Source organism: Benincasa hispida, chromosome 5, assembly GCF_027475165.1.
Source record: "Benincasa hispida cultivar pf3 chromosome 5, pf3_genome.v1.1, whole genome shotgun sequence".
Taxonomy (NCBI): domain Eukaryota; kingdom Viridiplantae; phylum Streptophyta; class Magnoliopsida; order Cucurbitales; family Cucurbitaceae; genus Benincasa; species Benincasa hispida.
Window position 1 is genome coordinate 59,169,530 of NC_143482.1, and position 21,130 is coordinate 59,190,659.

Here is a 21,130-nt window from a genome sequence, read left to right on the forward strand (position 1 = left end):
ATGTGTTTTATAGCTAGTACTATCTAAAATGGGCTATAAGAGAGAAACATTTGATTTTCCATTTTGCCCCTTTTAGTTGTTGATCATATGGAAATCTTACCTAATTTTACATTTAAATCGTTAAAAAAATCACATAATTTTGTCCCTAATAATCTCTAAGATTTTTTTTAAAAAAAACAATCGTATTTTTGTCGTGGGTTTTTTTTCAAATATAGGAAAATGAATCAAAATATTTACAAATAAGCAAAATATCACAATTTATCTGTCATAGATCGCGATAGACTCTGATATTTTGCTATTATTTATAAATAGTTTTACAATTTTGTCATTTAAATAATTTTCCTTTTATCCATTAATATCTTATTCATGATTTTTTTTATAAAAAAAAACTCACTTTTCTCTCTAATATCTGCTTCACCTTAAATAAATTAGGGGAAACACAGTGAAAACATCATATTTTATCCTCTAATATCTTATCCATTAATTTTCACATTAAATAAAGGATTTTTCTTTTTTTTAAAAAAAATCAAATTATGATTGGAGTTCTAAATTTTCCCTATAAATAGCTAATTTCGACCTCTCATTTTCCATCAAGTATCTTTTATTTTTATTTTATTTTTTTAGTTTTTTATTTTATTTTTTGCTTTTGTAGAAATTTTGTTGTAGATATATATATTTTTTAATTTTATTAATAGCAATCTATTTCCCAATGTTTCTTTTCTTTCTTCTTTAACAAGTTTAATTTCCTTGTTTCAAGTATTTCTTCCATCTTCCGTAAGAAGATATCACTCTTTGTCTTTTTTTTTTTTTTTTTAACCTATGTTCTCTTTTTAACTTTTTTTCATTTTTCAAATTTCAATTTTGTAAAAACATAAAGAGTTATTTGATTTAATTTTTTGTATATGCTTTTGTAGTTCTTTTCTATACATATATATCCTCATATATTGAAGAATATGGAGAAAAGAGCTTACTTTTGAGGTTTAAGAAATTTCTCAAACTTCAAATAATTTAGAGGTTTTCAAAGTGACAGAGAAGAAATTGATTGTTTCTATGTTTTTGTAGTTTTCTTTTTCACATTTTAATTTTTGTAAATGCATACCAACGAATTTAGAGGTTTATAATAATTTTTACTATTTTTTACATTTTTTTCTTTTCAAATTTGTTGTAAGTACACACCAGTTGGTCTCCGTATAATTTTGAAATAATTTGTAAAATCAAAATAACATTTGAATCAAGATAAAGATTATTGCAAATCTATAAATAAATAAATAAATAAATAAAGTAATAAGTTTTAAGAGTTTATGTATGAATACAAAATAATAATAATAATATTTTGGTTTAAATTAAAATTTTAAAAAGTTTAAATTAAGAGCATAATCAAATCATTTTGTTTGAACGAAATCATTTTATACAAAAATAAAAAAATATATATAATATGTTTATTTAAATTAATGTTTAAAACTAAGAGAATAATCAAATCATCAAATTCATAATAAATAAGATATAGAAAAATATCATGGTTTAATTTGAAGTTTAAAATTAAGAATGTAATCCGATCATCAAATAAATTTAGAAAGGATTATCATGATTTTTTTGAATTTCACGTGTAGCTCCTAAACTTTTTTTTTTCAAACTCTCTTATTCATAGATTAAAGTTATATTATTAATCTTTTATAAATAAATTCTCTTTTTACTTTACTTATTACATGCGATATATGTAGTATCAAACTAGTATAACTAAAATTGTATAAAGGGTTTCCTTTTCCCTTCTAGAGCAAGTAATGAAATTGCACACTTAGGATCCATTTTATTTAAGGTTTTAAAGATACCCAGAAATTATGAATGTCTGAGAATAAAAAGCTTAGGAATAAAATTGTTGGGAATCAAGGATGAACGGTGTTTGGTTGTACATGGCAATGCTATCATAATTCTATGGTAACAAATTAACTTTTTATTTAATTTATAAAATTAATCATGGACGCCTCTATAAAATTTTGATAGATTAAATGATAAACAATAAATTCATCTCAAAGTTTTGAGCAAAATTAATTATTTAACTACCAACTTATAATATTAATTAAATTATTAATTACAAATATTTTTAAATAAGTAACTTATAATTAAAGTTACTTGATTACCTAATTTAATGTATCAATTTGATGAATGTACTAATTGATAAAATAATTAAAATCAATTTGAAAAAATAAATATAATATCCTGTGATAAAAAATTGAATCATAATTAATTAATGATAAAGTAATTATAACTATTAAAAATAATCTCACAAAATATTAATCATAATAATTATTAATTCACTACATAATTAACTACATAAATAATTTATTAGTGAATTAATAGTATTAATGCATCGATTCTTTATCATGTATTATATAATTATATAATTAATTAATTTATGAATATGAAATAGTTAAATTCAAATATTATAATTTAAAATTTGAATATAATTTTTTAAATTATAATTTTAATATTCATATATTAAATAATTTTAATAATATAAAATAAAAGAATAAATTCATGTATCAAAAGATAAGAGAAAGTGGACATTAAGAAAACTCATACTTTCAGATGGGTATGATCCATGGGTATAAAGAATTTATTCTCATGCCTAAAGTTTCAAAATTTACACCAAATAAGGGGATGGATATCTATTACCCATTTTCATCCTTATTCTCATTCCATTTCTCTCAATCTAAACGTCTCTTATTGACTTTTCATACTCGCCGAGAAAGACACTCAAGTTTTCCACTGGATTCAACCCGACTCTCATACTTGAGATGCCTTCTTAAATCCTTTTGTTTCTTAATTTGTATTTCTATTTTTCTTCTTTGTTCTATCTTTGGTGTTTTGTTGTTTTTTTATTTCCTCAAAAACAAAAAACAAGAAAAAAAAATTAAGACCCCATTTTGTAAAGATTTCACCTTTAAATTTTCTGTTTTTGAAAGTTGGCCTTGTTTCCCTCTTTTTCTTCCCTTTCAATTATTACTATTTTAAAATAAAAAACTTGAATTTCTAAATTAAATTCTAAAAATAAAACAAATTTTATTTTTTTAGTTTTAAGAACTTAGTTTGGTCGTTGAAAACATTAGTAGAAATTGAATAACAAATTTTAAAAATTTATGTGGAGAAGTAGCATTTGTAAGTTTAATTTTCAAAGACCGTAAACTAAACCACCAAAGATTATTGAGAGAGGTTTAGGAAAAATAAAATTCCACATTAAAAAGAAATAAGACATAATTGAAATGGTAGTAGAGAGGACAGAGCAAGGCATCATTAAATATTCTAAATGTTCCATTATTATTATTATTTTGAGTATCCATTATTTTATTGATTTCATAGAATTCTATATTGAATCCTTCTACATATGATCTTATACAAACATTAAGGAATAAATACTAAAATTATCTATATAAATTTTATAGGATTTCTCTGTTGTTTCTTCCCATATGCATATGACCATATTTATTTCCATATTCTATCCCCACACTCTCTTGGGGAGCAAAATTCTTTGGCGATATCTTCAATTTGAATTCCTGTATCATAAGTTTCTCCATTTTTCCAATCAGCTGGAATTTCATAATTTGTCCAAATCCAATTCTCATTATCATATCCTGAAGCCACCACAATTCTTAGTTGCAATGCTCCTTCAGGTACTTTACTTGTATCCCAAATAGCTCCATAGTTTCTCTTCAAAGGTTCCCAATCTGAAGAACCAACCTATAATTGAAAGAAATCAATGAAGTAAATGTTAGATGAACATGGGTTTCGTTTCAAAATTATTTGGTAATGAGATGAGTAACTCGTTATTTTTATAAAAAAAATTCTAGGGTATCTTCATATTTCTGATGTGAGATCGATCTTCAAAATATATATACATATATATATATCTTCTCAAGATGTGGTGTCTCCTTGGATTCATTGTTCTTTGTTCGGAACCTAATTTTGGGTTTTATGTGGACTATGATACCATATTAAATAAAGACGTGGAGTTTTATCTCAAAATCAATTGATATGTAGAGGAGTAATATCTATGTATCATATAAAAATGGTAAAAAAATATCCTCGATAAATATACTTTTTTTTTCTTTTTAATTTAGTGTTACAAATATATGGTCAAAAGGGAAATTATTTTAAATGACAAAACTACTGAAAATATTTATAAATAATAGCAAAATATCACAGTCTATCTATGATAACCATTATAAACCGTGATAGTCTACCATCTGTATCTATCATGACATAAATAGTAATTTATCGCGGTCTATCGCAGATAAACAGTGAAATTTTACTATATTCGTAAATATTGTAGTTTATTTTTCTATATTTGAAGCTGTTATGAAAAATAATTTTTTTCCATGGTATTGGGTTTTGTGTGAGTTGTTAGCTTACTTGAGCAATGTCAATTGCTTTTATTTCTGTCTGGCCACCTTGGTAAAGGAATTTCATGGCCAAGTAGTATGGCTTGTTACTCCATTCTTCTATTCTCACCAACAAGTTTTTGTTTTTGTATCCACAAGGTACCCTAATATATGCAACATATGAAACACATCAAAATGTGTTGAGATTTCTAGCAAAGTCATTTGGAAAAATTTTCAAAGCATGTGATTGGTTAATTAAATAACAAAGTCCTAACAAGTTGATCAGTATTAGATAAACATAAATGTGGAATGTTCCTAATTAAACTCAGGTACATCCTATAAAAGATTGTGTGAGGCATTCGTCCCATCTTTTCTTTGTGGAATGTTCAAATGTGTCATCGCAAGCAAGTGTTTCTTTTGGATTCACATCATTCTTAGGTCGGATCTTTTTTTTTTTTTTTTTTTCTGACTAAATACGACCGTTTGAGCTTCATGGGTTATGATAACATATTATTTATACATAGAATTCTATCGTCTCATAACCAATTAACAATGAGATGAATAATAAACTTGTGTATTTAATAAAAATCGTGAGGTATTCACACCTTTGCAATACGAAATTCTCAACCGTGATCATAAAATAGGAAGAGCATTTACCTCTTGTATTCGATATCAACCATTCCAAGTTTCATAAGATGTTGAGCCATGCCCCATCGAGCCATTCCTGAGAAAGCTTTCCTACTAAGAACAAAATCAGTTCGGTTATCATAATTTTGATCTGTCAAAACTATTTTAGCTCCTATTGGGCTGCATAGCTTCTTGTTCTTGCACCTCACCTGAAACATAATGAACTACCACTTATGGAAAGAAAAAAAATAATAATAATAATTACGGAGAAAGTTAACACTCATTTGATTTTTTGTTTTTAAAAATTAAGATACAAACACCACTTCTATCTATTGATCTGTATGTTTTATTACTTGTTTCCAAAACCCAAGTTAAATTTTGAAAACTAAAAAAAGAAATGTAGGTTTCAAAGATTTGTTTTTGGTTTTGGAATTCGACTAAATATTCATATCTCTACATAAAAAATATGAAAATCATGATTAAGAATTTTTGTAAAACAAGAACAATAATTTTAAAAATTAACAATTAAAAAAACCAGATAGTTACTAGACGCGATCTACGAGATTGAAGAATATGCATGTATACTTGAAAGCAAGCACCACAACCCGCTCCTTGTTTGTATAGCAAAGGCACTGCACCAGCAATGTATCCATGGAAAGATTCATTTGCCAAGGAACCATAGCCACAAGCCCCATCTATATCAAATTAAACCCATTTAATTAATCACTTTAACATAATAAAAAAATCAACTTATATTTAAAAAAAAAATAACACCTAAAAGAATAATTATGAAATATTTACATAGAATAGGTGCATCACTATAATAATAAGCAGCTTTTGATTGATGAATGCAACGTTCACAAGCATTAGCAAAAGAGATCACGAGAACGAAGAAGCTAACAAAGGCGAGAAACGAAGAAGCCATCTTTTTCCTAAATATAGAGAAAAGATTATATGAGTTGTGAGAAACATTTAGTAGGGTGATGATCTATATAGGATGATGCATATAAAATGAGTGTGTGTGGAGAAAGAGGGGTTGGCAGTTCCCATATGGCAAATTGGGATGGATGTTTTATGAATCAGTTGGATAAAGAAAGGACATGGATTTTTACAAGAGAACACAGCAAAAGCCATAGCCATTGGCTTTATTTTTGTTGAATAGATAGCTGCTGGGTCAAAAGTAGGGGAGAGTTCCAATATTTTGCCTAATGGCCTCCCCCCACCCATCTAAATTTTGGTGGCTTTTCATTGCAGATAATGCACCATTTTATAGGTTCCTATGTAAAGTATTATTTTATGCAAAAAGTTATTCACCAATTGTACTTGCATTTTATCAGATTAGATGTGTTGATGGGACAAGTTGGGGGTGAAGGGTACATTACTTTTCTATTAAAATAGTGTTTTAATCTCTTATCTCTAAAAATGTATTTGGACTTGTTTTTAGAGAGATGTAAGGATGTATTTAGCCCAAAGAGTTGTGAAGTAGGAATTGAAAAGTAGTAATGAACTCTACTCCTTGTATGGCCTAAGAAGTTGGTGGATTCCACTACTAAAAAAACATCAATTTTATATTTTATCAACTCCTTACACGGTGGATTTTAGGTGTTCACAACTCTTTAGACTTCATAACTCCTAACTTCTCACTTCTCATTATTCTACTCCTTAATCCAAACACCCTCTTAGTACATACTTAAGGGATTGTTCCAGCCCCAACTTACTTAAAATTGATGGAGTGAGATATTATAGTATACTTCATGTTTAGGACTTCAAATATAATAGTGACATTTATAACTATTTATAACCTACAATTAATTATAGTAAATACTATTTCAAACTCTATTTGTTACCTTATTTACTATTTTCACTAATCCCCTCTCTCCCTCTTTGGTACTATGTTTACGATTTTCTACTCAGACTAAAATAGAAAAGCTATTGTAACGCTTAATAAATAGTTTGCAGTCCAAACTCAATGCCCCACATGCCCTCCAAGTACTCATAAAAGAAAAATCTTAACCATCTTTTATGTTCGATAAAATAGATTGAGATTGAATTTGTTAAAATCATTTTTAGAAACACATTCATTTCGTACTATTTTAAAACCAGTTCCTACTAACTTTTAGATTTTCTTGAAATCATATACATTTTTTAATTTTCAAATTTCAATTTATGTTCTAAGTCGAAATTTATTGTATTATCTAGTTCTTTATCACCTAATCAATCAAACCTATCTTCTAGTTTTCATAAGTCGAATACAACACTATTTATTAATTAATCTTGAGTAAACAGTTTTAAATAGTTATTTAATTATAAATTATATAAAAAAAATTTAATCATATATTTATTTTAGTTATTATATCTAAAATCAAATAATTTAGTCTTTATTTCGTAAGCACTATACTCAACTTGGTCCTTACTAATCACAACAATCTAGCATTATTTAACCAATCACTATAACCTTCTTCTTTAGGTTTTCTGCCAAAATTTACCTTAACACTAATTTAATTTATTTCACATCTCATTTCTCTAGATGTACGGTTGCCAATAATTATTTTAAAAACTACAACAATCTCAAATTAGGTCTAAGTCACTTAGATTTCATTTTTTAATTTTTCTATCCACCTTGGAAAATTGTAAAAAATAGCATATTTAGGTTTTCACTTTATAAAACTAGCACATTTTTTGAAAATTCATAAAATAGTTTTTCTCCGTCCATCTTGGACGAGATCGATCATCGAGAATTAGTTAGAAAAAATCAACTTTTTCTAACTTATCGATTATTTTAGACATTCCTGCTACTTTTGCTATTTTTTTTTAATTTAATCTTTCCAAACCTTATACCAAATCTTATATTATTTTCAAATTTTCTCCAAATTCGGTTATGTTTACTAAATATTATATCAAATTATTACTTAATTTTTCAGATCTTTTGCATAATTTATATTTTCACAATTATATGAATTTCCAAAATATAAAATAGATTTTTCAGTTATCAAAATAGATTTTTTTTCAACATTTTTAAATTTTTGTAAAGATCAAATTTTTCAAGAAATTGGATAAGACTTGGGATATATATAGAATCTCGGTGTTAATTCTGTCCAAGATTCCATCGAGAAAGTTCAAATATATGAGTTTTGAATTTCATTGAGAAAGCTAAAAAATATAGAATCTCGGTGTTATTTTGCACTGGATTAACACCAAAATACACATAATCTCTGTGTATAATCTGGTGAAATGTACCAAGAAAGCCCCAAACAACCGATAAGTTGGAAAATTTTGATTTTTTTAACTAAAATATCATGGTTGATCTCACTTGAGATGAACCGAAAAAAACTATTTTTACGAATTTTTAAAAAAGATACTAGTTTTATAAGGTAAAAAATTAAACGTACTATTCTAACAATTTCCCATCTACCTTCAATCTTCATATCTTTATCTTTTTAACCCAAGTTTGAAATGTCAATATAAAAAGTATCTTTCCATACCAATAAGAAAAAAATTGATAAAATATTGTAGTCAATCTATAGATATATTAGAGAAATTTGTGAGTAGACAAAATAAGCATTTAACAAGTTGAAATAAGTGCTTGTGTTGATATAAAATCTATAGAAACGTATATACATGTCTTGAGATGTAAATATTTGATACCTTACCGTAGGAAAAAACACCAAAGATAGTAACTTGGAGAATGCAAAGCATGTTTTTATTTCATTCACTTGGAACAAATAACCCCTCTATGAAAAAATATAAAAAATTATAGACTAATTAACAACAATAGCCAACACAATATGTGATACTTCTTAATAATTAATTATTGTTAAACATATTTCAAAAAGTTTTCATATTCCTTAGATACATAACAAAAGAACAATTTTGCAGCAAACCTATAAGTTGCAACTAACACATTTCTCCATTCTAAAAACATAACAAAATAAAACCTCAAATAGACCACCATTTTGTCATATGGTCTTGTTTTTTTTTTTCTAATTTATTTATTAATCACCAATGCCCTTCATCACACTTTGTGCAGTTCTCTTGTCCTTTGGCAATGGTATCTATCTGAACTCCAAGGTCGTAGATCATCCCTGGCTTCCAGTCCGCCGGAACCGCCCGCTCCGCATTGATCCACATCCCATCGAACCCCGAAATCACCCTTATCTGAAACATCACTGCCGCCTCCGGCACCGTGTCGATTTCCCACACTGCCGTCCCATGTCTTCTGGTCATGAACGCCGTTCTTCCTGTATTCACCTTTTCCACCAACATTGTTCATCAACTTAGTTTATGTTTTTGTCCATAAAAGGCCGAGTTGTCTCAAATTTTTATGTTTAGATTGAGCCGTGTTTAGTGTAACTTTTCACGGGATTAATTTTGAAATATGTTTTTTTTTAAAAAAAAATTTAAATATATGACCACTCGAAATAACTTTGAAATAATTTTTAAATATATTTTAAATAGTTTTTAATAAAAGAGTTTAAATAAATTGATTTTTTTTAGGGAAAAAACATTTTCTCTATAGCCCAAAATGTTTTTTTTTTAAAAAAAATAATCATTTTTATTTAAACTCTTTTGAAAAATAATACATTTCAAACATAGACTATTATAATCCAAACTACAATAGTATGCATCCCAAATACAAACTATTATAAGTTAGAAGCTATAATAATTACTAGTTGTAATAAACAATGTAGTGTCCTCGACATTTGTTAAGGAGGTGTTTGGGACCTAACTTGAAGTCGAAGTGGGCCTTATATTTCGAGCTCCAGTTATAATAGTTGGTATTTCCAACTACTGTGACCTACAATTTACTACAATATTTTGATTTAAATCCTTTTCCGTTACAGTGTTTTACTATTTCTTTTTTGCTACATAGTTAACTATTTTCTATCCATACTAAAATAGTCATTACTTCAAACACAAACTATTATAACTCATATAAGAATATTCTATACCTTAAATACAGACTATTATATCCAACAAACTATAATAATCAACTTAACGTCTCAAACATCTTCGAGGACTTATATGCATCTAAATAGACTCGGAAATGAATGAATTTTTCTTTTAACAATACGTATGGATGGGAGAATCGAATCTTTAACATTAAAGTTGATTGAGCTTTGCAAAAATGAATGAATGAATGAATTTATGTGGTGAGGGGTTTTGAGCTTACCGGATGAAGGTGAACCAATACAATATCTGTCTGCCCACCTTGGAAGAGGAACTTAAGAGCCATGTGATGGGGCTTTTGGCTTGACTCTTCAATTCTTACTGACAAATTTTGTTTTTTGTATTCACAAGGCATCCTGCAAAACCATGCTCCACCCATAATATAAATGGTCCCTTTTTTATTTTTTTTGCGTATTTAATTATTTTTAGTTTTCATATATCTATAAAAGATTTATAGGTTAAATTACAAATTTGATACGTATGACTGAAAGAAAGTTAGAATTTAGTGCTTATAGTTAATAATTAGAATTTAGTTTCTATGATTTAATAAAATTCGTATACATAATCTCTATATATTATGAGATTTTTATCAAACTATAAATATTAAATCATAATTTTTAAAATTATAAGAACTAAATTGATCCGAATTTATAAATAAACCTCTTTGATATATCACTTTGTGATTATTGATAGTGCACTAACTATTGGTGTATTATTTAAGTTTTATGGAAAATGAAAATAGATATATTATTTAAATATCATATGATAGATTGATTTCATTGGGCATTAAATTAATGGGATTACCAATATAAACTTATTAGCAACAAAGAAAGTCTCACGATTTGATAGAAACTTCTTCAATACAAAGACTAAATATAATATAACATGAAAAGTTTAAGGATTGAATTAAAATATAATAAGTTAACTTTTTTTTTCATATGAAATGCACATTAACATATTCATTAAAATTAAACTTATAAACACTACTTAAGTTATTTTAATGTTTTGTTATCCACATTCTACTAATGTTTCAAAAATCAAGTTAAATTTTGGAAAAATTTCTTTATAAATTTATCTAAAAATTTAAGTGAAAGAAGAAAATCATAATAAAAGAATTGGAGAGGAAACAAGCATAGATTTCAAAAATAGAAAAGTAAAAATTAAATTCTTATAATTGAAACCTTAATTTTTTTTTTTTTTTTTTTAATTGAACTTATAATTTCTCATTGTTTATATACATTGGTCTTCATCTTTTCAAGAAACCATTTGAATTTATAGTGGCCAAAATAAAAAAATCAAGAACTATTTTTGCTTTTTTTAGTCTTTAAAACTTGACTTACATTTTGAAAACATCTTTAAAACTAGATGACAAAATAATAATAATAATAATAACAATAATAATAATAATAAATTCATATCTAAATTTAGTGTTTACAAACTTAATTTATAAACGACAAACAGCGAATATTTATATAATAGTGACGAAACAAAACCATGATATAAAAGAAAAGCTAACCTCTTGTATTCAATGTCTAGAGTCCCACGTCTCAAAATATTCTTCTGATGGCCCTTCTGAGCCATGGCAGAGAAAGCTTTCTTACTCAAAATAAAATCAGTTCTATTGCTCTGTACATTCTGATCAATCAAAATTACTTTGGTCCCCGTTTTGCTACAAATTTTCTTGTCTTTACACCTTATCTACAACAGTGTATTTTTTCACCAAATCAGTAAAATAATAAAACATTTTTTTATAATTTAATAATTGGATAAGATGTAAAAGATTGTATTGCTTTGGAAATGATTTATAAATGTTTTAGAAAAATTATGAGGAGCGTATCCAAAAATTTATTGAATTGTTTTAGGACTTAAAAGTAATTATCAAGAAGCACATGAAAACAATATTTAATTAGTTTGTGGTTGGCATGTGTGTTTGTACAAAATACATTTTTAAATAAAATGCTGATATGATATATACCCATTACTCTATGGTTAAAATAATTTTTATCATTCGTATCCAAAATTACAAGAAAATATATCTGTTGTTTGATTTTATAATTTAAAATTTGACTTTCATACCTTTGCAATTGAATTTGGGTCACTAAAAACATATTTGAAAATGATTTTAAATGGATTAAAAATTAATTTTAACAATTTCAGCTTTATTCCAAAACATGACTTGCTAATTTATTGTTTCTTTTTTTTAAAAAAAAAAAAACATTAATACTCATTTGTGACAAGCCAAAATATCGAAGTAAACAAGTGTGTGTAGCAATTATTATTTTTTTATTTAAAAAAAATTTACTAAATCTTGAAATATCAAGATATTACTTATGAAAAATGCTTTAATTGCGTGCAGTTTTTGGAGGGGATGGCACAAAATAGGTGAAATCCATAATGCACGAAAGTATTGCTCAAAACAAATATTGATAAATTATATAACTTTTTATCTGATAGCATGCGCCACAATGAACACCCTCTTTATAAAGGGAAGGAATGCCTGCAGCGAGATGTCCGTCAACGAAGCCAAGTGCTAAGGGGCCATAGCCACAAGCCCCAGCTAAAAAATTAGACAGATTATTCAATAAAAGTATCAGAAGAGAAGAGAAGATCTAGAATTTGAGATAAAAAAAGTGAGTGGAAATAGCAAAGATTTTGGGATAAATGTACATGAAAGTGGTGAATCATTTGAGAAATAAGCGGTTTTGGATCGGTGAACACAACGATCACAAGCACTAGTGAATGAGGCAAGGAAGAAAAAGAGAAGGCAAACAAACAAAGCCATTTCAAATGCCAATGAAATTATGAGAGAGGAGGAGAAAAAAGATGTGTTTATATAGTTACATTTGGATAAAATTAAGAAGACTCCCATTGGATAATCCTTTCCCAATGAGTTTGGTGTATAACTTTTAGGTATATTTTTTCACGTGGAATGATTGGACTTTGTTCCCACCGACTCTTATTTGTATACATTAATATTGTATTCCTTAGGATGCTTCTTGGATATTAGCATATCAACATGCATGAGAATTAATAAATATGAGAATGTGAAGCATAACCATATTTTATTGAGATTTAAAATGTTTTTTGTTATTGGGTTGATTGTTTTTTTTTTTTTTTTTTATATCTTAACAATGAGGAATAAACTCCTAACCTCTAACAGGATGGTTCTAAATTCTTTGTTATGACTGTTTGACAAAGCCTTGAAATGGTTTCAAATGTTTTTAATAATATGAAAGTTATTGATTGATGTAATATAAGAGTTACATGTGAAGTTATATTCACTTATATTCTTTTTATATGTTTGCTTTCTTATATAAAACTTGCTAAAGAGAAGGTGGTCTTTGTTTTCTCTAATTTCAAGCTTGTTTAATAAGATGCTAAGGTATCATAATTTTGAGAAGAGATCAAGAGAGGAAGGTGATTTTGAGCAATAAGAAATTTAAAGCTTGTTTAACTTCTTTTCGTTAACTTTGATCATATTCCATTGTTGAAAGTGAAATATTTAATTTTTCTATGAAGTGCTCTATTTGGATATCTACTTTCTTTTCGTAGAGACCAAGAACAAACAGGAATCTATCTAAGCTTTTGGATATAAATCCTCTAAGTTTGTGCTCGCATGTGAAGATAGCGAGGAGGATTGGATGCTAGTTGGAGATGTCCCTTGGGAGTATGTTTAAGAATTATGGAAGACCAAATATAAATGATGATGATGAATTGTAAGAGAATCCAATTATGTCTGGTTATAATCCTGCTATAACGGTGTTCGCTTTCAGACTCTTGGTTCTAAAATATTGTCTACGTTTTTTATTCATGAGACACAATTAATCTATTGTGTATTACGAATGTGGAAGATGAGTTCCAAACAGGAGATTTATAGAAAATTTTGAGATTATTGTTTGTTCATTTGGCTTTTTGTAATTTTGGGTTTTGATTTAATTATGATTTGGTGATTTTTTTTTAATGATTTACAATTTTTGTTAAAGACGTATATTTGAAGGCTTTAACATCTTTGAAAATAGTATTATAAGTCTTCAAATATAATGAAAACCTTTGAAAAACACCATTTGGCAATAATTAATCATCGATGAATAATTTGACAACTACCAAAGGTATGCAACCTTTGAAAAATAATAATTTTCGAAGATTAATAAATCTTTGAAAAATAATAATTTTCAAAAGTTAGCAAACCTTTCGAAAAAGTTTTTTTGACAGGATCTATTTCGACACTTTTTAAAGGTTGAGATAACCTTTGAAAAAGAATATATCAAAGGTCTATTAAATATTTTTTCAAAAGTTGTGACCTTCGAAAATGGTCAACTTTCTTGTGGTGATGTGGAGTAAAAGATTTAAACTTCTAATCTTTTTCTAATCTTTTTGTTGATATAATATATATAAATCAATTAAGTTATACTTTATCGTGGTGTAGTTGGTTATCACATCAGTCTAACACGTTGATGGTCTCCAATTCAATCCAGCAACAAGCAATTTTTTTCACATTTGTTGAGAAAAGAATTGAAATGACATTAATCATTATCCTCTCTACTTTTTTGTCTTAAAATATAAGAAGTAAACAAATTTCTTATTATATATATATATATTTATGAGTGTATGAGTCAGGTTATGCATATCTCGACTAATTTCATAGGACAACTCGTTTAACCTTCAAATATTTGAGTGTCAAACGAAACTTGTAAGATATTAAATTATAGGTAAGTGGCTACCATAGATAGAATCCATCATCTCTTAACCTGTTATTAAACTCAATGTCCTTTATTTATCTTTGATAAATGTATTCTTAAAAAAACATACATATTTTTTCCTCCCTCTTCATTCGAGCCATGACATTAAGAAAATAAACTTTTGCCAAAGTGAGCATTTCTCAATTGACATACCATGCATGTTAGTGACCAAGAGATTTGTAGTTCGAATCTCCCGACTATTATTATACTAAAGAACATACTATAAAACCAAATCACTAAGATCCCGTTTGATAACCATTTCGTTTTTTATTTTTAATTTTTAAAAATTAAGCCTATTTTCTCCACATTTCTTACAATTGTTTGCATCTTTCTTAAGTATAATGGTTGAATTCTTAACCAAATTTCAAAAACAAAAATAACTTTTTAAAAGCCATTTTTTAAAATTCTCAAATTTTGACTTATTTTTTAAACCGTTGGTAAAAAATAGATAACAAAGGAATAAATTTGAAAGTTGAAATAGTGTCTATAAGTTTAATTCTCAAAAACAAAAACAAAAACAAAATGGTTACCAAATGAAACCTAAGTGAGTAGCCAAAATAAGTGTAGCTTAATTGGCACACTACTTTGTATTGTAAACCTTGAGATAAAAGACTCAGTTTTCTCACCCTACATATTATCAAAAACAAAATCACACAATCAATATATTACAAGGTGCTAGTTTATCGTTATATTAATAAATTAATAAACTATATAAAATAGATACTATAAAGGCATCTTTTTAAAAATAAAATATATTTAAAAATATTTACATTTTATAGCAAAAAATTTCAAAAAATACAAATTATTTTTGGAACTTTTGTTATGAAATCTAAATATTTTTTAGATTTTTTTATTAATAATTTTCCAACTATAAAGTATTCACACGTGACTAAGTCACATTCTTTCGCTCCTTAAAAAAGCCACCTTCTTCATAAATAAACCTCATTAAGTAGACCAAAAAAAAGCCCTTATTGAGAAGGGGTGGAAATTTTAATTTGACTAGCGAATTTTGAAACCCACCAACGTTCAAAATTAAGGTCTCATTTTTATTTTCGGCTAATTTCAAAATTTATGTTTGTTGATTTTTAATTTATCAATTACGGTTTACATTTTTACTAAAGAAAATACTTGAATTTTACAAATGTTTAAAAAATTCCTTTTAAATTTTTTTTATATATAAGTTGGCTCAATATTTAAAAGCACTCATAAAGAAATAAAAAATAGATAACTAAACATAGAAACGTGTGGATTACAAATATTTATAATCTTAATTTTTAAAAATAAAAAAAAATCAAATAGTTATCAAATAAGTTTATTATATAAATCTAAAATTTGATTGGATTTTAATTTTTTGTTTTTCTATAAGAAAAGTGAAAAGTTTTATTCGACATTGTCATGTTTGAAAAAAATTAATTTCAAAATATCTCTTGAAATAATGTTTAATGAGGGTAAAACGTTACAAAATAGAAAAATTAAAATTAATTGTAAATATAGTAAAATTTATTTTTAGACTATAGAAAATGTCCAAAAAATTCATTGAAGACACAAAAAAAGGTCGAAGGTCTAAAATTATCGATTTTAGTGATCGTAAAAAGTAATAGAATCTATATCTATCTATCAATGAGAGAACATTGATAGACTTATTTGATACTTTATTTGTTTGAAAGCTTTGTCTTAGTGATAAACTTATTGTTTATTATCTTGATTAAATAATTTGGATTAAATTGGATTAGATAATGATAGAAGTATATAGGATGTGACACCCCAAAGATTTATGCATATATATGTTTAAAAAAAAAGAGGGTTAATAGTTAAATTAAAGAAAAGAGAAGGGGAAATAAGGTTATAAATGAGGGTTTAGGGAACCTCTGTTTGCGTGCAAGAGAAAAAAATTCTTTTTTTTCTTTTTTTCTTCCTCATTCTAGCCGCACGAAGCCTTCTTCACCCAGCTACTCCGCCGCCGCCTCCTCGCGCCTCAGCCCAGCGCGTCTCGCCCGTCGTTCGCTGCTCGATCGTGAGTCTCCAACCGCGCAAGGTTCTGATCGTTTCAGCCACGCGAAGTTTCGTTCGTTTCCAACCGTGTCGTCGCTTCTTCGATTGTTTTTCTTCTGTTTCCGTTCTGCGTCCGCCAGTCGCCGACTGTTCCGGTTTTGCCAAGAACGTGGTTTTGGTAAGATTTAAGTTTTTGGTTTTTAGTTAATGGGTTCTGAATGGATACCAATTTTTGGTCTGATTTAAATTAATTCAGGCTGCGTTGTTGCTCAATTCAGGATTCAAGACATTTTGTCGATGCTGTCCAGCAGTATCAAGGTTTGCTTGGGCGCCTTTTGGTAAGCTATATTGGTTGTTCTAATTTAAATCTTGTTTTCCCAGTTGGTTTGGTGAATGTTGGTGTTTATTGGATTTTAGAATTTAGTTTTGAAACATTTCAACTTGGCTTAGGACTATTTTGGATTCCGTCCTTGGAGCTCAGTGTAGTTCTGGTTACGTTGGCATTCTTTTGGGTGAGTGGTTTGAAGTTTTTGGTGCAATTTGGGGAAATATGTTGTGTTTATAAGGTTTAACATTAAATTGGTTTATTCTAGGGCAATTCGAGTGTCTGATTCGAGTGTCTGATTCAAGACAAAGAGGGTTGGTTGATAATTGGAGTTTGGTTGCTAACTGTTCGACATAATTTCGAGGTAAATGATTTACTGCCGGTATTGCCCTAAGATCTTAATAAGCCTGCTAGTCAGAAGGAAAATTCTTGTGTCACTGTATGTATGAGTAAAATGTGCTGATCTATAGGTAACTGTGCTAAAGTTTGATGTATGGGTAATTGTGATAAAGTTTGATGATGATTCATGGCCTTGATTGCATGCTTATGTATGAGATTTTAATGACTACCAGGATTCATGGCCTTGATTGCATGCTTATGTCCATTGAGATTTTAGTGACTGTTAGTGTTGCCATTGGGCTATGCACATCACATGTTGTGAGCCTCTGGGCCCACGCCCTATGCTTATGTACAGTGTTCTTTTTGGGATCACCACTTATGTTTATGCCTGTAACCTTAGGTGTCACTACTTATTGAAGCGTGCCTTGGGGTTCGCCCCTTATGTCTGCCTATGTTGCCTATGCCTATGATGCCTTGTGCACTTTGGCCCAATGGAAAGACTAACCGATCACTGGGTCCGTGGACCACTTACTGAGTATACTTTTATACTCACCATTTTCTTTTCCTATTTTTCAGGTAAGGGTAATGATAGACTGACGCATGACAAGAGAGATCCATCACCTGGCCATTAGGACGACTTACTGCTTCTGCACTTAGTATCATGTTTTGGAGTCTGGTTTAGGAGTTAGGCGTTTTAAACTCTCATGCAATATTCATTAATTTTATTATTTGACTATTTAATTGTTTTTCATTTTAAAGTTGGGTTTAGGTGTACCCCGAACGGTAAATTTCTATTTTATTTTATTTTTGTTTTAGTTTATTTATTATTATTTATTTATGTTTTCTTATCTTTGCTCATTTGAGCACTATTAAATAAAATTTTGCCTCTTTTATTATTTGTTTAGGAAAAAGAAATGTACGGTTAAGCCTATGCATGTATGAAATAGCGTCCTAGAAGTAAGTAGGAAAGTAGGGTCATTACATAGAGTACGTTAGTGATAGAATTATAATATATGACTTATATAGACCATTTTATTGATAGACTCTAATATGTTATAAGATTGTTTATGGATGATAGACTTTGATAGATTGTTTATGAAAATAGTCTTTACTTTTTTTTTTTTTTTTTTAATTTTGGTATTTTCGCCATATTGGCTGCTATCATAAATAGATTTCAAGTAACAAATTAAAGTCTATCAACATTAATAGAAGTGAAAGAATGAAAAAATATACTAATTATGGACTGTGATAAACTTTTATAGAAGTATATAGAAGTGATAGAAGTCTATCATTAATAGTCAGTTATAAAAGTCGATCATTGATAGCACTGAAAATGAGCTATCTTGCTCCACTTAATTCTAGATTGGTCTTGTATTTTATGTGTTTATTTATTATTCTATAGGTTTCAAGCACTTAAAGGATAGAACGGGTCGTTGGTGATGTAATGGAACTACAACGAGCCAAAACGGAGCTAAATTGCATCAACTGAAAAAGAGAATATCAAAATGACAATTTGCCTCTAGAGGGATCGCAACAGTGCTTAGCTATGCACTATGCCTAACACTTCAAGGCAGAAAGCCCCTATTTTGTGAAAAGTATATAGTATCGTGACACTTCGAAGTTTTCTCCACAGTATAATACCGTCAGTGACGCAACATTGTACCCTAGTGTTGTGACGCTATTACGATTATATAAATATTAGTTTTTGTCACCTAGGTTAGCTTGCAAATCCATAATGATGACTAATATTCTAACCAACTTGTGATTGAATCGAACAAATATTTAATTAGGTGCTTGAAAATTAGATATTCAATCTCACATAGCCCTAGACCCTAATGCAATTAGGACAAATTTGAATTTGCATGCTTTTTACGGTTCGATTTGGACTAGTTAGTTGATTATGACAATTTAGTTTGTTGTTCTAATTAAATTGGTTAGGTGTAAGCAAATATTTAATTTCGGTAATGAGAATTTGATGATCAAATATTTTGAACAGAAAATTTCGTTACAATCCAAGCTAGATTTTCTCATATAATTTCTCAAACCTCTACTCTGTGCTTTTATTTTATTCTATTTACATTTTATTGCAATCAAATCAACTTTAAACCCTTCTCCCCCGTGCTGTAATTACTTAAGTCCTACTTAACTTAGAAATTATTTGGCTCTTTGTATTCGACCAGTGTTACTAGTACTGCATTTTTAGTGGAAACGGTTAATTTATTTATTTCATCCAGAATTAGGACACAAATATCGTGCGACCCACCATTGATTCTACTTCTATCATTGTTTCATTCCTATCATCGATAGTTAATGATAGAAGTATAGCATTGATATACTTAATTACTAAAAGACTCTAATAGACTTTGATAGAATTATAAATATCGACTTTTTTATAGTAGGTTACTGGTAAACTTTGATAAAATTATACATGCAACCTGATAATCAAATCATATAAGTTTATCAAGGTTTTTCACCAATATTACTAATGTCTACCATTCCTATCACCAATATCACTAATCAATCGACCTAAGCCATTATGCAAAAAGCTCGTGTCTTAGTCCGTGCTCGATCTGAAGCTCTCATGCTATACTGTTCATTATTATTCTCAATTTATATCAACATTATTCCTTAATCAACTTTTTTCTTCTAATGGACTGTTTTAAAATTTCATTCTCTCCTTAGATTCAACTTTTTGAATTCCTTTTTGCTCAATCAATCACTCGCTTCCATGACTTTTTATTTGGTGGAATTGATTTATTAATTTATTTTATAATCTATATTAAAAAGATTTATCTCTATGATGATTAATGCTAAATTTTCAAGAATAAATAACATACCGAATTCTATTACAAGATTGATGGAAACTATAAGGTGATTATTCTCTTCGGCGGCTTTTGTCCCAAATCTTTGAAGAGTCATTACGAAACTAGATGTCACACGGGGTTCATGTTAGTTTTGCTAAACCTTATTGGATGTTGTTTATTTTTCAACGGGTATTTTCTTAAAACCTAACGTAGGTCAATGTATTTTTGCTTTCAACAACTTATTAGTATTTCGATTTAAAGCCTTTACTTTGACCGAATACATACCAAGGATTCAGTTCCTGGCAAACATTGCCACAGGGAGAGATGACTCTTAGAGTCGGTACTGATGAAGTTGTCTCAATTGTTGTTGTAGACAGGTTGAAGTTATTTTTCGACAAGAAACGTTATCTGTTACTAGATAATGTTTTCGTTGTTCCTCATATTAAGGAACTTAATCTCAGTTTTTTGTCTCATTGAACAAGGGTATACCGTCTCTTTTTCTGAGAATAAAGTGTTTATTTTCAAGAATGGAATGGAGATTGGTTTTGGTTCAATGGAAAGTAACTTATATGTACTAAGGCCGTTAGTCATAAAAGCCTTGTTTAATACTAAAATGTTCAGTACAACGACAAAGCTAAAAGACCAAAGGTTTCTCCTAAGGAAAACGCCCATCTTTGGCATCTAAAGTTAGGTCACATCAACCTCAATAGGAGTGGCAATAAGATTGAGAGATTATAGGAAAACTCCTTACCGGTGTGTGAATCATGCCTCAAATGCCTGATGACCAAACGACATTTTATTGGAAAAAGTTACAGAGCCAAGGAAGCCTTGGAGCTTGTACATTCTGACCTCTGTGGTCCGATGAATGTTAGGGCTCGAGGTGGGCATGAATATTTCATCTCTTTCATAGATGATTATTCAAGGTACGAGTATCTCTACCTAATGCAACGTAAGTCTGAAACCCTTGACAAGTTCAAGGAG

The 21,130-nt window shown here is 28.4% G+C and overlaps 3 protein-coding genes across 3 annotated transcripts; 1 reads left to right on the forward strand and 2 right to left on the reverse strand.

Moving 5' to 3' along the window:
• Window positions 1–3,480: 3,480 nt before the first annotated feature.
• On the reverse strand, window positions 3,481–5,928 carry LOC120078572 (expansin-like A2). The gene is made up of 5 exons (XM_039032850.2): window positions 5,805–5,928; window positions 5,589–5,698; window positions 5,034–5,212; window positions 4,408–4,540; window positions 3,481–3,735 (listed from the first exon to the last, which is right to left on the reverse strand). The coding sequence occupies exons 1-5, from the start codon at window positions 5,926–5,928 to the stop codon at window positions 3,481–3,483; spliced, it is 801 nt and encodes a 266-aa protein (XP_038888778.1).
• A 2,859-nt stretch (window positions 5,929–8,787) lies between these two features.
• Window positions 8,788–12,733, reverse strand: LOC120078646 (expansin-like A3). The gene is made up of 5 exons (XM_039032941.2): window positions 12,618–12,733; window positions 12,400–12,507; window positions 11,467–11,650; window positions 10,174–10,306; window positions 8,788–9,251 (listed from the first exon to the last, which is right to left on the reverse strand). The coding sequence occupies exons 1-5, from the start codon at window positions 12,730–12,732 to the stop codon at window positions 9,000–9,002; spliced, it is 792 nt and encodes a 263-aa protein (XP_038888869.1). The 5' UTR covers window position 12,733; the 3' UTR covers window positions 8,788–8,999.
• Window positions 12,734–13,604: 871 nt separating this feature from the next.
• LOC120078173 (uncharacterized) lies at window positions 13,605–19,056 on the forward strand. The gene is made up of 6 exons (XM_090313625.1): window positions 13,605–13,666; window positions 16,573–16,859; window positions 16,938–17,019; window positions 17,132–17,193; window positions 17,275–17,370; window positions 18,748–19,056. Exons 1-5 carry the CDS (start codon window positions 13,605–13,607, stop codon window positions 17,361–17,363), a joined length of 582 nt encoding a protein of 193 aa, XP_090169751.1. The 3' UTR covers window positions 17,364–17,370; window positions 18,748–19,056.
• The last annotated feature ends 2,074 nt before the right edge of the window (window positions 19,057–21,130 follow it).